Source organism: Chlamydotis macqueenii, chromosome 12, assembly GCF_036417535.1.
Source record: "Chlamydotis macqueenii isolate bChlMac1 chromosome 12, bChlMac1.mat, whole genome shotgun sequence".
In the NCBI taxonomy this organism is placed as follows: Eukaryota; Metazoa; Chordata; class Aves; order Otidiformes; family Otididae; genus Chlamydotis; species Chlamydotis macqueenii.
The window spans coordinates 8622535-8638979 of record NC_141567.1 but is presented as its reverse complement, the minus strand read 5'-3'; the positions used below and the strand labels follow the sequence as shown (position 1 = coordinate 8638979).

The following is a 16445-nucleotide window of genomic DNA, read 5'->3' as shown; positions in this document are numbered from 1 at the left end:
GTTCAGCTGGGGACGTGGGGATGGGGATAACCAGACCTGGCCTAGAAATCCCCAAGGGCATCCGGCCACAACACCTTGGGCTGGGTCCCTCTTGAGGCTGCCACCCCTCCTGAGACCCCTTTTCCCGGGACAAAGCACCCACTCAGTGACGCCAGGGGTTGTGCATGAGCCTGCAAATGATTTAATCTGCGATAAGCATGATGGCCAGGATGCCCAGCTGGCCAGGGGAGCACAGGTCCCCCTCCTACCCCCATATAGGGCTGTTGGGGCTATTCTGGATGTCCCCCCTGTCACACACCATCTTGCTTGCTGGGCTGCAGACAAACATCCAGCGAGCTCCAGGAGGGAGCTGAGCCTTGCACCAGGGCTGGCGTGGGGAGGTTGAGGGTCTCCCGTGAAGAGCAGTGCATGGTGCCCCTGGCCGTGGCGGCACCGCTCAGGGTCTTGGCACAGATCTGGGTTTTCCGTCCCTGCTCCCCTCTGCCCTCCATCTGGAGTCTCGTGCCTTCCTCCTCCTCCCTCCCTTGCAGCGGGGTCTCAGCTCTGTTTGCAGGGCAGCCCCGTGGAAATCAAATCCGTAAATCCCGGTGGCATTACAAAACATGCCTTGTGTAAGACCCTTCAGTCCTGCTTTGGTGCTTAGCCTGGCCCTTCCACCTCCCCAAAATCCCCATCCCAGCAAAAGCCCGGCCGAGCTCCTCTCTTGGGTCTGGGGAAGGAGCCGTGCACAGCTCCATCCTCGCCGGGCCCTCACTCAGCTCCTGTAACTCTGGACCCTGAAAGAGTTAAATCTGCAAGGGCTCCCCTGCCCTACAGAGCTTCAGCATGCTGGGATGTGGACACCCTAAAAAGCCTCGTCCCACTGCACCCATGTGTGGGCTCAGTGTGGTCCCTACCGCATCTCAGGGCTCCCCTCCCTCATGGGTCCATGGCATCACCCCAGGGTGAACTGGGTTCCTGTTCCCAAAGCTCTGAGCAGGCAACCATCACTCGAGGACATCGTCAAAAAACCCCACCTGCCCACACTTTTTTATTTTAAAAGCTGAAAGTGGCCCTGTATGGATGCTGGTGTGGGTGGCCTTGTTGGGGAGGAGTTGTAGAGCCCCAGGCAGGGCCAGCCCCAGGAGCATCTTCTGCTGTGGACCCATCCCTCCAGCCAGACCCTGCCCGTGTGGCCAAATTCACAGCAGGACCTTGCCAGGCTTTTTGCAGCAGAAGCTGAGGAAGAGACCTGGCCTGCCCACCACAGGGGAGCAGGCTGGGATGGCAGGCTGCCCACCGCCTGCCTCTGCCCCTGCCCCTGCTCCGTCCTAATGAGCGAGTTACACAACGAGAAGCTTTTATACTTCGTTAATCAGGTCCGGCATCCCAGCCCGCCCCTCCACGCACGCTCTGGCTGGCCAGCAGAGCCCCAGCTCCCTCCTTCCCTCTCCTCAGTTGCCTTTTGTAATGTTTTAATGGGGTTTCTTGCCTGGGTTGTGCTGACTTAATTACAAAGCTGCAGTGAGTTGATGCCTTGTGACGGTCTAATCCCAACCCGGTGACTCTACAAAGCTTTCGCCCGGCTTTCTTGCGGCTCCACTCCGGCCTTGCCATCCGTGCGTCCATCTCAGCGCCGCGCACTGACCCTCTGTGGACGGTTCAGCTTTTCCTCTCCCTGGTAAGTATCTGGGACTTTTTCCACTTGAAATAACTGCATTGGAGACTGTCATCCAGCCTTCCCTTAACTTGGTACCTCTGAGGCTGGAATTGCTTTTGGTGCCTGGAAAAAGGAGATGCCCATCCCTTCCTGGGAGCTAGCAGGGAAGAGGATGCCCTGGAGCTGGAGCATCCCTCACACAGCCTGGGCTCAGAGCTGCTGCTACAGCTGGGCAGGGGCAGGATCGGGCACTGGAGGGAGGATGAAGGCAAGCTTCCTCCTCCTTATGTGTGGGAACCAGGTGTTTCACCCAGACAGCGTCAGAAAGATGCCGAGAAGGTAACAGTCCAGCCTTGCTGCTGGTGATGGACTCTAGGCTGGAGCAGTGAGGCTTGAGAGTTTGGGAAACACCTTGGGCGTAGTGCGGTAGTAAAAATAAAAGGCAGTAAAAGCATGAGCTGGCTCCCCACCTGGACAAAGCTGGGGTCACACCCCTGCCCATATGAAAGTGGTCTGAGATGAAATGGCGCTGGGTGAGCTCATGGGGTTGGGGGTCCCCCCGAGACGCCCTCAACCTCCAGTGGAAAGGCAGACCTGGAAAAAAAGGATGAAGTGTCAGACGATCAATACCCACATTTTTAAGCTGCTTTCACAAACATCCCTGGTGTTTCTCAAAGCTGATCAGCCCCTGGCAGGCAGGCAGAGAGATGTGGGCAGTGTGTGATGGAGCTGAGGACGGTTGGGGTGCTCCTGCCTGGGCAAGGGGAGCATGGGATGGGGCACGGGGGGCTGCAGAGGCCGTTGGGATCCCAACCACTACTGATTTCTCCTTCCCTTTCCCAGTGTCCTGTGGCTGACGGAGGACAGAGGAAGACATGTCTGCAGTTGTGAGTGCTGTCCCTATGCCGCCCCGTCCCCTGGCCTCTAAGCATCCCCTTCCTGCACCCCTCATTCCCCTCCAGCTGCTCTCAGCCCATCCCATTGCACCCCCTCGGGTGCATGTGTGAAGGCTCTACCCTTCCCCATAGCCCCCTCCAGCCAGGGGGACCCGCGGTGGGGCAGAGAGTTGGGGGGTTGGCTGGGGAAACCCCACATCCTCTCCTTGCTCCCAGACGGGCACCTTCCGCATCGTTTCGGAGGAGGAGCAGGCCCTGCGCACCAAGCTGGAGCGGCTCACCACCAAGGACCATGGCCCTGTCTTCGGGAGGTGCGAGAAGATCCCCCCACACACCTTGCAGAAGGTGAGGGTGGCTGTGGGGACCAGGAGGTGCAGGCCCAGCCCTGCTCCTTTTTGGGGGCTGAAGACCCTCACTGGGCTCTTGCCTTGGGGGGTGGGATGCACTTACCCCAAAGAGTCTCCGAGGAGGAGACCTGGGTGATGCTGCCCTCCTTGTGCTGGGATGCTGCAAGGAGCATCACTTCACCCCTCCAGCTTTGGGGTGTCTTCATGACCCCTGGGGTGTTTTGGGGTGCATGGGGGGGCGTTGCTGAGCCAGACCCCGTCCCTGCTCCCCTCCAGGCAAAGGATGAGCTGAATGAGACGGAGGAGCAGAGGGAGGTGGCGGTGAAGGCGCTGCGGGAGCTGGTGCAGGAGCGGGCGAGCAGCGAGGAGGTGTGCAAGGCGGTGGCCGAGAAGATGCAGGGGAAGGACGACTCCTTCTTCCTCCGCTTCATCCGCGCCCGCAAGTTCGATGTCCACAGGGCCTATGACCTGCTGAAAGGTGGGGAGGGGTCCTGGGCTGTGGCACTGAACGAGGATCAAGGCACGGGAAGGGGATGAGGAGAGGGGATAAATAGAAAAATGCAGGGCTGGGGGCTCGGGATGCAGAAGAAAGAGTTGGGATGGGGAAGGAATTAAAAGAGAGTGGTGCCAGGCATCCTGCAATGCCAGGACAGTCCTATTCCTTGGTGATTTACCAGACAAAATGGAAAAAAAATGTGTTTGGTGGTGGCAGACTGTTTCATTTGTGCAGCAAACCCAGCTGCTTTGGGTTGCATCCCCTCAAGACCTCCATGCCCTATACATACCCTACATACCCTGTGTACCCCTGGTAAGAAGCCGGTCCTGCACCCACCCCAATGCTTCTGTGCAGAGTTCCTGGTGGGCTCAGCATCCCTGGGACCCCTCGAGGGCTGGGGGCAGGTTGGGGGCTTGTGGCACCCCCTCCCCACACTGAGAGTGACCTGGAGAGATGGAGGGGGAGCGGGAGGGCAGCCTGGGGGTGGCTGCCAGCGGGGACCTGCCTGGCTCTGGCTAGCTCTTCTTTGTATCAGCCTGGGGGATAATGAGTTGTAATTATCAACACTCTCTCCCAGAGAGCTGTTTTGTTTGCTTGCATTTTCCCAGGACAAGATTCCTTATTTTGTGCCGCAGGGTGCCAAAGGAGGGGAGCTGGGGGATGTCACCCAAACGGGGAGGAAGGGGAGAAGAGAAATTAGGGAAAAAATTATTTCATCTGCTCGTTGAGGTGTTGGAGATAAGGCAGGCGTGGGAAGCTCCTGGCATGGCGAGAATAACACTGAGTGTGCTGGGGCAGGGGCTGAACTCCTCTCACCCTCTTTTCTGGAGAAGGCCTGAGCCACGTGGACTCCAGGCACGGCTGGTCCACAGCTTCCGGGCTCAGGACCGACGTCTCACCATCACTAGCCTGCACTGTCTCTGGCGGCTTCCCCAGCACTGCCCTGGCTTCCCGAGGCTGGGCAAGCAGCCGCTGTCCTCCCTAATTTTTGCATCTCTCCAGGCTACGTGAACTTCCGCCAGCAGTACCCCGAGCTCTTCGACAACCTGACCCCCGAGGCCGTGCGCAGCACCATCGAAGCCGGCTACCCTGGCATCCTGGCCAGCAGGGACAAATACGGCCGGGTGGTGATGCTCTTCAACATTGAGAACTGGGATTACGAGGAGATCACCTTTGATGAGGTCAGCCCAGCTGTTGTTCCTGGAGCACAGTGGTCCCACTCCCGAACTTGTCCCACTCGGCACGTCTGAGCGCAGCATCCCTTACACACACGTATACATGTGACCACGTGTAGCCTCCAGCCATCCAGGTTGAACCAAATCTGTAGCCCTTTGGGTTTATCCTTCCAGGGAGCGTGGGAGAGCATGGTCCATCCCAAAGCGTTCCATTTCCTTCCCCCTGATGTGGTGCGAGGTGCAGGCCAAATGTGGGGTGTGTCCCAGCCCAGTTAACACGAGGTGAAGGAAGGCACCACGCCATTAAATCAAAGTACTTTAGAAAAAAGGGACCCGCAGGGCAGAGAAGGAAACTGAGGAACAAGGCACAGAAAGGGCTTCTTGGCAAAGAGGTCTCCAGGCATGTAACTCACAACTTCTCCCAGCTCCGTTTTCTGCTCAGCTCTGAATTTGGTTGCAATATATCATTGCGAGATCTGAGATGCATCTGACTTGAAAGGGGAACGTGGTAGTTGTTGAGCATCCCCCGAAATGCCATCCCTGCTCTGAAGTCCTGGGGCTGGCTGTGACAAGCAGGGGCTGGAGTCAAGCAGACCCTGGCTAATGCTCCATGGGACTCTTCCTGGAAGTCTCCTGGGGTCTGTGGGAGGTGAGACCTAATACCAGACCTGCTGTCTCTCGTCTCCATCAGATCCTTCGTGCCTACTGCGTTATCTTGGAGAAGCTGTTGGAAAATGAAGAGACCCAAATCAATGGGTTCTGCATCATTGAGAACTTCAAGGGCTTCACCATGCAGCAGGCATCAGGGATAAAACCCTCTGAGCTCAAGAAGATGGTGGACATGCTTCAGGTGAGGTGGCAAAGTGTGCACCCAGGAGTGGCAGAGCCAGTCCTGGGGGAGCAGAGAGCTCAGGGAAAGGAGCAGGCAGGGCTAGAAGCGTTTGCAGTTTTCACAACACTGACACCAGAAGCAAGCATGATGGAGAAGCTGTTCTCCATCACACTCTCCTTCCCTTGCTATCTAGTTGGATTAATCCTGCAAGAGGAATTCTATTTTTCCAGCCTGAGGTCTCTGTCCTCTCAAAAGCCCAACCAGAGGCCAAAGACACGTGGCTCTCTCCGGGGAAGGAGGAGAGCAGAGATGTGGTCCTTCTGGAGTGGGAACCATCCAGGAGGCTCTTCAGCTTCCCTGATACTCCCCAGGCTGGGAGAGCCGATCCTCTGGGTCAGAACAAAAAAGGGGCCACCAAAGAGAGAAGGGGAGATGGGGTGAGGGGAGTTGAGGTGGTGCCAGGGTGCCTTTTGTTTTCCATCGCTGCCCACCCAGCTCTGTGTGGCCAGCACCCTCTGTAACCATCTGTGTCTGGATTTGGGATCCTAGGACTCCTTCCCAGCACGGTTCAAGGCCGTCCACTTCATCCACCAGCCTTGGTACTTCACCACCACGTACAACGTGGTCAAACCATTCCTGAAGAGCAAACTGCTGGAAAGGGTGAGTGTGGGAAAGGGACCCAGAGGCAGAGGCACGTCCCTGGGTGAAAGAGAGCAGCCGGGAAGAGTTGCCCTGGTCCCCTGCTGAAGGTTGCTCTCATCTCTCTCCAGGTCTTTGTGCATGGGGAGGAGCTGGAGTCCTTCTACCAGGAGATCGATGCTGACATCTTGCCAGCAGACTTTGGTGGCAACTTGCCCAAGTACGATGGCAAAGCAACTGCAGAGAAGCTCTTTGGACCCCGCATCGAGTCTGAAGACACGGCTCTCTAAACCGGGGTCTGCTCTCCCTCACTTGTAAAATAGGATCAGCGGTGGCCCCCTAACCCCAACCACCTCCTTACTGTAGCTTTGGCTGAACAACTGCTCGCGATGAGGCACTCTGGGCGTGTTGCTCCATGCTTGTCCCTCCCCTCCCCAAACCTGGCAGCGGGCTGCCCGGCAGCTCTGTCTCTCCCAGGCAGAGCATCCTTCCCTCGGGAGCCAGCAGAGAAAGGAGGTCACCAGCCCTCTCCTGCAGCATGCCCTGGAGCTGCAGTGGGAGGACAAGACAGCGTTTGCTCTGGGAAGGGAGGGCTACAGCGAGGGAGAAATAAAGCGTTCAATAGCAGAGCTCTGGAGTCCCTTCTAGCGTGTGGCAAGGAACAGGGGTGCAGTTTGGATTCAGCAACACGGGTCAGACAACATCCCCCTGCCCAACATAGACCCTCAATTGTCAGTCATCTACTCTAACTGGGAAAGAGAAAACAGCTCAAAAGATGCAAGCAAGAACCCAAAAAGGGGTTGAGTGGAGCTGGCTCTGCCTAATTTCTGCTCAGTAAAGCAGGGAGGAAAGGGGAACAGAGGCTGCAGCAGCCACTAAGAGGAGATGGATATTAACCACAAGACAGTGAAAGACAAGCAGAATATACCCTCCTAAATCCTTCAAAAGCACAGCTCTTTCTCCTAGCACTGCACTGTGACAGGGAGCTTGGTGAGGGAAGCGCCACCAAAAGCCACCATGGAGGACAGAGGAGGGTCCTTGCACAGCAAACAAGCTCTGCCTGATGCTAATGCCAATGAGCCCTTGCTGATGTGGAGTCAGCAGGGCCAGGGTGGGGAGGAGGGAGGCAGAAGTAACTGTGTCCCAGGGGAGGAGGTCTGTTCTGCTTCATGAACCAGGCATCTCCTCCAAGTAGCTGATCAGATTCCTGTTTCCAGATCATCATCTCCTCCCCTGGTGAGCAGTAGGGCTCGGAGAGGAGCAAGGCGCTGTCTCTGCCCAGGTTACTACCTTCTCCGCCAAGCTGGTCCCACAGCATGCCCCATTTCCCCTCCTTCCCAGCTCTGCAGCTACACACGGGTGCCTTTCATCAGCCAAGCAGAGGACCAGACCCTAACCTGAAGCTGGCCAAGGTGGAGGGTGCTGACAAGAGCCACATTCATCACAGCACTGGCTCAGGCTCAAACCAAACAGCACGTTGGCTCCGAAGTTGTGCGGAGGATGCAGCCTGTCTGGGCAGAGGAGACTGGGGTTAAATCTGTCTTCTCCAGCCTCAGCAGCATGGCTGGTTCACACATAGCAAGTCCCAGCCTGGGGCTGTGCCAACCTTGTGCGAGAGCCCAGAGGCAGTGCGAAAGGCCCCTCTCTGCTGTATTTGGCTCCTTACTGTGCAGTGCTCTTCACAGGGTCAGGAAGCAACTGGAGCCATCCCAAGGAAACCATGTGTGACAACCCTACAAGCATCAGGCCAGTGCAAACACAATAGCACAGCTTGCTTGGGAGACAGAGCAATTGCAGCTCATTTATAAAAACAGAAAAAAGATAAAAAACAAAACAAAACAACCGAAACCCCATAGGCACAGATGGGAGCAGATGGGAGCACCACACTGCTGCCTCTGGGATTTGGACTGGGACAGCTCTAGCTCTTGGAGGTCCCTGTGGCTGCTCGCCACTGCTGGGACAAATTGTCAGCCAGTAGCTTGCTTTGATGGTGAGACAGAGAACAGCACAGCAAAAAGAGCAGCGAGCACAATCCGTGCTAGCTCCAGCTTCCCCCCAGAGTGACTCTGACCAAATCAGGAAGGAGTTTTGAAGTAGATCTAACAGCTGAATTGCAATGGCCAATAAACTAGAGATGGAGCCCAAAACATTGCCTCCCACAGAGCAATTCTCATTGCAAAGGAACAGCAGTGATGGTCCTGGCCCAGCCTGACTGCCCCAAAAGCTCACCAGTACCAGTTATTTTCCACATCTTTCTCACTTGGTCTGTAGGTAAAAAAAGCAAAACAAAACAAAAACAACCAAAACCCAAACGAGCAAGCGCTCTTCACATCAGCTTCTGGCAGGACTTTTTTTACACCCTAGGTGCAAACAACTAGTTAACTTCTTAGATGTCAAAGTGTTCCAGGCAGAGATGCTGTTGTGTGGGGTTGGTTTTTTTCCACTGCTCACTGAAAGATAAGTCATTCCACTCACTCTTGAGCAGGGAAAAATAAGAGGAGATGATTTTTGCAGACACAGCAGCCAAAAGCTTTACTGCACGTTACAGGAAAGCTATCATCCCAGAGGAGAGTCCTTCCACACAGTGCAGGAAGGGTCAACCTCAGCTAAGCCCTGCACTCTGCTCCAGGCCTGAGTCCTGGCACAGCTGCAGGTCTGGCTCCAGAGGAGTCCTTCAGCCAGCAACCTAGCAATCCTGGGAAAACCTAGGGGCTGACACAGGACTGCTAGAATCTGCTCTTATCCATCTGCAAAAATAGCCCTTCTTTAGCATTTTCAGGACAGACAGTTTTTTTAAGCTGATGCCACCTCCATTCCCCACCAGAGAGGCATCAAGGGCCTTTCTTGGCCATAAGACAAAAAGAAACTAAGAAAGGCTTGAGCATCACCAGAGCTTGTGTCACGTAGTGCAAGGGAAAAAGAGGTGAAGATTATAAAGTCCACCCCGCAGCTAGCATCTTAGGGAAGGCTGAGCCACTAGCCTCAATCAACTGCCAAGAAAGCCACACATTCCTTAGCTCAAGAGCCTGCTAGACAGTCCACACTTAGCCACCAAGCCCAGCCCCAGCAGATGTGAGAGCCAGGGCAATTGTTAGATGCTCCTGTTATAGCTGGAATTGTTAAGTGACTTCTCCCTGGAGGCTTTCTGGAGTTGCTTTGTCCTTGTTCTGCTCTCTGGAAGACAAGAGAGGCAGCGAAAGGCTCCAGCTGGAGATGACAGTGGTGGCAGGGGCTGGCACACCATCCACGTGTTGTTACATACAGGCCCTGGGCAGTCTTCTCATTTATCTACCTGACACTCACTTCAGCTTCCAGCAGGCAGCAGAGCCAGATCTTTAATCACATGTACGGGCTGGGGCTAAAGGGTTCCTCTTGTTCCTCCTTTAGCTAATCCAAACCTCATAATTGAGGGAATACATTCAGATACTCAGTTGCATTTTAATCAACATTACCTTGTTAGGCCAATGTGTTCCCACACCAAATGATCCTCTCCCCACTGCAGAAAAAGTAAGAAAGCATGGCTGCTTTGCCTGTCAAAACTGACCGCTGGACTCCATCACCCAATGACACTGCACACAGTCACTACATGCAGCACTGACTTCAATAAGTCCTTTATTTTTAAATAAAGAAATCCCACTGAATCAAAGATAACAAAATTACATTTTGTTTTGCAATGACCTCCATTTTACACCACACAGAAGAACAAAAATCAAAGAAAAAATAAAAGACACTGTTATATATATTTATATATATAATTTTAAAGGTAAACATCAGCAGATATAGAAAAATTGCATTGCTAGTTGCAAATCATCTCCCCTGCAGCTGTCAGCTCCAGAGAATCTGACTCAGAACACGGCAGCAGGGAGGGTGTCTCAGTATACAAGCTTTCTCAGGGCAGCATTTAGAGATGGTTCCAGAGTATAATTTTGCCAATTTGAAAATATTTTCATAGTAAACTGCTCACCAAGAACATCAGAAGTCACTCAGCCTGTTCTAACACACCTGCACAGGCAAAACTAGACGGGCACAGGTCTGTTTTTCCTGAGCTCTCCACATACCTCTTCAGCTTAGGATTTTCAGAGAAAGAGGTTATGCTTTCTCAAGAAGAATGTCTAGTGATCTGTCACTGGGAATTATGGTCAAGCTATCAAGTAACACAATGAGAAAACATGCTCCTTTAGAAAGCTGACTTGAGCTAAGCAGTAGGGTTTGGTTATATCAGATACAAGTGGGTTTTGTTTGGCTTTTTGTTTTTAAGACTTCCCAGTTGGCAGGAGCCATGAGAAGGGCCAACATCCCAGTAGAGCTACAGTGGAGATCCTAGAAGAAAGTTCTGTATCTAATCAAAGCTCTTGCATGACCAGAGATAGACAATGCGAGCTTGTCATTCAGACAAGAGCCAAAAGGCTTTGCATAGAGCCACCTTACAGGACTGGGCTCCTTACTGGCATTAAACCTACCAGGGTTAGGCAAGGCCATTTGGTGAGAAGGAAGGATATGGCCTTTGGCAGGTGCAGGGCTGGAACTTTCAGAGTATGTTAGAGATTTGGAAAATGCTGTTCAATACCCGCAGATCCAACTTGATAAATGCTGCCCTGGATTGCAGTGTTTGTGTCCATTAACCAGTAGAACCAAAAGTACAGATGTTTAGAATGCAACGGTTCAGGATAACCCTAGAAACCCTTCCACCACAGCATGAAAAGCTGGCAACTGCTTTAACTCATTGATGGCACTTACATCTAAGCTCCCCGAACAGCTGAGAAAGTCCAGGCCAGTGTAACAGACACTCAGCAATAAAAGAGTATAGTTACAAGGCACCCCCTTCCTTGGGCCAGTGTTGCTCTGAGGCACTCTAAGCTCAGAGAAAACTCAGGAAGTCCTCACACTAAGAAGAGCTGTTTGCTTTTCATCTAGAAGCCATGAAGGAGACACTGCTTTGAGCTGCTGTGGCTCTAGAACCTACCCAACCAACAGACCTGCCAAAGGAATAAGGACACATGGAACGTGATTCAAGCCAGAAACAAGATGCTCTTCACCTCAAATGACTTACACATGCAGCACAAGGCTAGGGCCTTCTCGGGTCACCTGGGAAAAGGCTGTGAAGAATTTCAATCAGCTTCAGACAGGCATAATATTTCTAGAAAAGCCTGGAAGCCATTCAGATGACTAAACTGTTTGGCAATTAAATCCTCAAGTTGCTACTCTCTGCTTTGCCTTTTGAGATGTAGTAACTTCAGCAATCTACCTCCAGCTACACTGCTGGAGAGTTAATAGACAGAAGAACTTCCGGACTGTAAGGTAACAAGTCACATGTCAAGCAAAGCAAACCCTCCTTCCGTGACTCAATCCCTACAGTTAGAGAAGCAGAGAGCTGAAAGTCATCCACTGCTTAGACATGTTATTTTAAACCTTAACACAGACTGTATAGTTGTAGGCTGCCCACAAAGGTCCTTTAAATCAGCACACTTGTACAGTGCATATTGCCAGGGATGTCTCTCTATCTAGTGTCTGAAAATTCATTTACTAAAATGCAAAGCCCCAAAAGCTCTGACAGAGCTGTTACTAAAATCTCTAGATATGCTGATGTCAAGGGAGGAGGAGAAAAAAGGGCAAGGCACCACATGTCAAAGGGCTGTGGTCTAGGAACTTGTGACAGACCCAGGACAGATGACACTTGGATAAATTCAGTACTGGAGCTAATAAGTTCCAAACATCTTTGCATAATGGCCTGTCTTTGTAATCTATAACATCTTAAACGGGAACTGCAGAAAAAGAGAAGAACACTGCAGGGAAATTCAACTGTCTTTCCAGTGCAACTACACCACTGCCAGGCCCATCTTAAAACACCTTCAACTTAGAAGCTAATCAAGGAACCATTAAAAACACTGGCAAATCCGATGTAGTGGAAGCTGCAAGTTCCCTGCGTTCAGTAAGAGCAAGTCCCAGCTGCTCACCTACAAGCCTCAGATCTCTCCAGACACTGACAACAGTGATGGCTGGACCAGCCTAACCATCAAACAATAATAGTTCCACAGCTTTCCATCTAATTGAGAGAGTCCTTAGGGTTTATGTTCAAGTGCTACTTACATCCAGCGACGGGAAAGAGGTGTGTATACCACACAAGACTACCTGTGAAAGAGCTCTGCTAATGTTTTTTAATAATGCCAGTTTGAAACTACACAGAGCACATGACAGATTCATGATGCTGTAATCCTGAACTGCGCTATCAGACAACGCTGCAATGACACAGAAGTGCACACTTCAACAGCCTCATGTGTCTTGTCGAGAGATGAAAAAGACTACTTAATGTCTAAGACTTAAATTCAGATTACATTTAAGGTTGACTTCACTGGGCAAATGAAGACCACCTGCCCACATCAAAGACTAGCATTGCCTTATTTTGGGAGAAGAGTATTTCAGATTAGGATTGGACAGAGTCCCATGCATCACAGGGCACTGGCACCAGGTATCAGTAGCCAATAGCTGTCAGCAGCAACATTTAATACAAAATTCCCTTTAGATAACACGTACTGCAGCTTAACTTTCTCCTCTCCCACTTCCCGAAGATATCTTTAAGTTACTGCTGCAAGTCTGACACGATGAGCCTTGGCTTTGAAAGCAGCAATTTGGGTGGGATGGGGAGAAAAAGATTTTTCACTGCTTCCACCTCCAACAAACTTCATAAGCTGGACCTCAGGCTTCAGAAGCCTTGCACAAACAAGCCATGACAAAAGCTCTTCTTCCCCAAACAGGCTAGAATTAGTTGGTGAAGTCACAAGTGGTTTGAACAGCTGTAGATGCAAGTGCAAAGTGCAAAAACAGGCTAAAGGAGCAAGACAGAGCCCATATTACTTCCATAGTTGGGAGTTTCAGGAAATCCACAGCATCAGCACTTCTGAAGTATGAATGCTTGGGCTGCACAGCAGGAAGGGGTGTCCCTTGAAAACACCTTCCAACTGTAAAGCAAAATCTCTACTTGATTAGACAAAGCTATAGCTTCAGCTGCTTTGAGAATTGCCCAGTTGCTCATCTCATTTTAGGATGCTTGCTTAGAAACAGGTCATTGATTGACTGGCCATCTGCTGTAGGGAAATCAGTTTGAAATGAAGGTACAGTTGGTAAGAAGGTAGCTTCCTCATATCTCAGAAACAGAAAATCCGTTTGGTCCATACAGAATGATCTTCTTTATAAAACAGAAGGGGGAAAATTTTTTCCAAGAAAAATCTTCCCAGGACAAAGCTCTGCTTTCAGAGGGACTGGGATGACTTGGCCAAAAAAGCAGAGGCAAAACACTTGCTCTGCCTCAGAATTAACCTTCCCAGACAGTACTGAGCCAGTTCTCACCCTCCTGATTTTCACATTCTGGGCCAGTCAACAACTGAACTGTTCTGCCAGTCTGGGTCCTGGGAAGGAAGGCAGAGCTTCAGCCACTTTGGGAGTTGGGCAGAGAGGGCCTGCTTTTGATAAGGTTCTCAAGTTGAGGAAGGCAGATATTTTACTCTCAGAGGAGGTCAGAATGCACGCTGACCTTTCTTTCATAGGTATCCACATGTTGGGTTCTTCAACAGCAGTATCGGTACCAAGGACAACTTCTGTTCCTTTAGAGCTGTCTGAAGTTGATACTCATCTCAGCACAGTAAAGCTGGATTGAGGAAGGACACATGAAGCACAGGAAGGGCAGTTTTATTTCCTGAACCAGACAGCCACGACCTGTGTAAGCTACAGCTGTAGTATACTATGAAAGTCAAAACACATCGAAAGTTGTAACCCACTGGAGATAAAAGCCATATTCCCCTACACACCTAAATTTATACTGTATCTATTTGATGTGTACAAGTATTGTTTACACTCCACTTCTGTTGAAGCAAGAAGATATTTAAGTCATATCCAATGAATATTACATGAACAGCTACTTAAGGAAAAATCTGAAGTGTCTTTTATGACAGACTTTAGTGATATACAGGTGCAGTATGAGTAAGAGGACAACATAGAGACAAGATAACCATCAGCTAAGAATATCCTTGCTAACTGATGCCCCAAAATAGTTCTTAAGGAACAGCCACAAGCATGGGCAAGTCCTGGTACAGCTTTACTTGGTCACATCTTTTCTTTGAGATAAAAGGAAACCTGGATTTACTAACAAAGGAGAATGTGCAGCTATCCACAGTTCATCGTAACATGCCAACGTGTCTGGCCTAAGGCAAATTAAAGGAATTTCCTGATATGATAATGCACCTTTGCTACAATAGTTAATTATTGCTTTATTGAAACAAAACCCTACCTTTCCAAACTACTGAAGTTCAGGGACAGGGCAGTCCAGAAGGCTTGTTCCCCTATACTACCAGACTGAAGTCTTGCAGCTTGTTTCACCCTTAAGCTATAAACTAAAGTGCATGGAACACAGACCAAGGTTGAAGCAATAAAGTGCTACTTGATGTGGGAAGCATGACAGGAAAAGAACTCCACTGACTCTGTAATAAAGAAGTCCTAAGGATGGATTAATGAGACTACAATATTGACAGAACAGTAAAAAAAAAAAAATATATTTTTGACGACAAAGTTTCAGTCTCCAGATTGCTATGGGACAACTTTCCTTCCAGGGGATAGACTAGAGTCTTTAATAACCATCTTGGCAGAGACTGTAACAGCCACTTGAGGGAAAAGCACAAGTGAGTAGGCATCTTTCCTGCAAACAGCTTTCACACTTCACTTCGCACATTTAAACTAGAAGAGGATGTCTGGGTGTAGAAAACGAATTCGAGTGAGGAAGAGCCCAGTGTCTTACTGGAACCAGTAATCCTACAGCATTTATATAGATATGGAAGTAGTTAGCCACGCAAAGATATAGTTTCAGTTGCACAGGGCTAGAGACATCCAGTTCTCCATCAACTATAAGGCAAGTCACATGACTGAAAACCATTTGATGCTTTGAAAGCTAAGGGGGAGAATTTTGGTATTATTTACCCTGACATAAGGGGAATAAATCTAAATAGATACCTTCCACCCCAACAAATGAATCCCTAATAGAGTACCTAATTATCTATGAAATAATCTTAAAAACCAATTGAACTCACAGAAAGATCCTGCAGATTCTTAATCTCTGGTGTCCATTCAGAAGCCAGAGCCAGCTTTAAAATGCCCTGGGTCAAACAAAGAAATCCAGTCCTAAAAGTATTACTACATTTAAAAAGAAGCAAAGATAAGAAGATGACTGATCTGGTCTTGGTGTGAGAACATGTTTACATAGAAATATTAACTGGTATTACCAGCCCACAGCTTTTCTCTACTTGGGAGTCCCAGCATAAAGACACCCCTATCCACAGATAGCTGAAGCATGGAAAAGTTAAGTATTTTTAATCTGATTCAGTTGTGTAAGTGCATTCCTAGGAACTAAAATGTTTCCCTTGAGATGGTGCAAGGCTGGAACTCCACTTGCAGTCAAGTATTTGTTTTTCCAAGCCACATTTTAGTGGCTTACAGACCGAACCACTCACTGGCTTGTAGCTTGGTACAGGGTTTTTCCAGCACCAGGACAGAGAACTGAGTCACAGTTACACTATCATCTACACCTAAACAAACACTGCAGATCAAGTTTTTGACCAGCAGGTTAAGAAACTGACATTTGAAACTTCTGCTATATTAATGAAAGCAGTCTTTAGCTCAATAACCCTGTAACAAGTCACAGTCAGCAACCTAATTCTTCAAGCAGAGCAGTAAATTACAAACCCAAGTAACTATATATGCAAAGATGCTCTGACCAGATATTAACCTCTGCTTTCACTCCGTTTTGGAAGAAAACATTGTGATCAAACCCCAGCCATAAGATATCAAGGAGAATGAAAACCTGAAGCAGCAGGTGAGGGAACAAGATGTTCCCACGGGGGGGGGGGGGATATACTGAAGTGATCCAGTCTTTGGGTCAATTACTCCTGGCCAGATACAGCCTGCTCTGTGTCTGAGCAGTGAGACTTTGTCTTCTCCCACTGGCAGATGGCATTGGCATATTGTACCACAAGCTTATCCATCCAGGTAAGAGGTTCCGGGAACAGTACAGACCCCTCAAAAAATCCCAGGTGGCCTCCGTGAAGGGGCAGCACATGCATGACATTTTCTCGTTTCTCTGTAAAACAAAATGAGGCACAAAGTTCCAGAAAGTTAACATTTCGGAGCTGAAAATGAAACCAGCGTAAGTTGTAATAATCAACTCTATCCTTGGATAGCATCTGAACTACAGGAGCAATTGTGTAGGAAGCAGAAATGCACTGACAAAGGCCACGGCTACTTTGAAGTCCAAAGCACACAATCCTACTGCTTCACAGAACAGGGGAGTCTGCATGAACCAATCCTAGCCAGGACAAGAAGGTTGCCCAAGAAATGCTGCCATCTGGGCCCATACAGCAGAATCCGTACTGCCCTAAGAA

The 16445-nt window shown here is 50.0% G+C and overlaps 2 protein-coding genes across 2 annotated transcripts in view; one reads left to right on the top strand and one right to left on the bottom strand.

Annotated features, from left to right (window-relative positions):
• The first annotated feature begins 1442 nt into the window (after positions 1–1442).
• Positions 1443–6653, top strand: RLBP1 (retinaldehyde binding protein 1). Its single transcript, XM_010119569.2, has 8 exons — positions 1443–1660; positions 2483–2526; positions 2752–2880; positions 3159–3360; positions 4381–4559; positions 5245–5403; positions 5935–6045; positions 6156–6653. Exons 2-8 carry the CDS (start codon positions 2515–2517, stop codon positions 6312–6314), a joined length of 951 nt encoding a protein of 316 aa, XP_010117871.1. The 5' UTR covers positions 1443–1660; positions 2483–2514; the 3' UTR covers positions 6315–6653.
• A 2958-nt stretch (positions 6654–9611) lies between these two features.
• ABHD2 (abhydrolase domain containing 2, acylglycerol lipase) overlaps positions 9612–16445 on the bottom strand; it is a 31626-nt gene continuing 24792 nt past the window's right edge. The window contains exon 9 of the mRNA XM_086757179.1: positions 9612–16144. Within this exon, the coding sequence (XP_086613305.1) occupies positions 15948–16144 (197 nt within the window). The 3' untranslated portion in view covers positions 9612–15947. The remainder of the gene's footprint in view (positions 16145–16445) is intronic.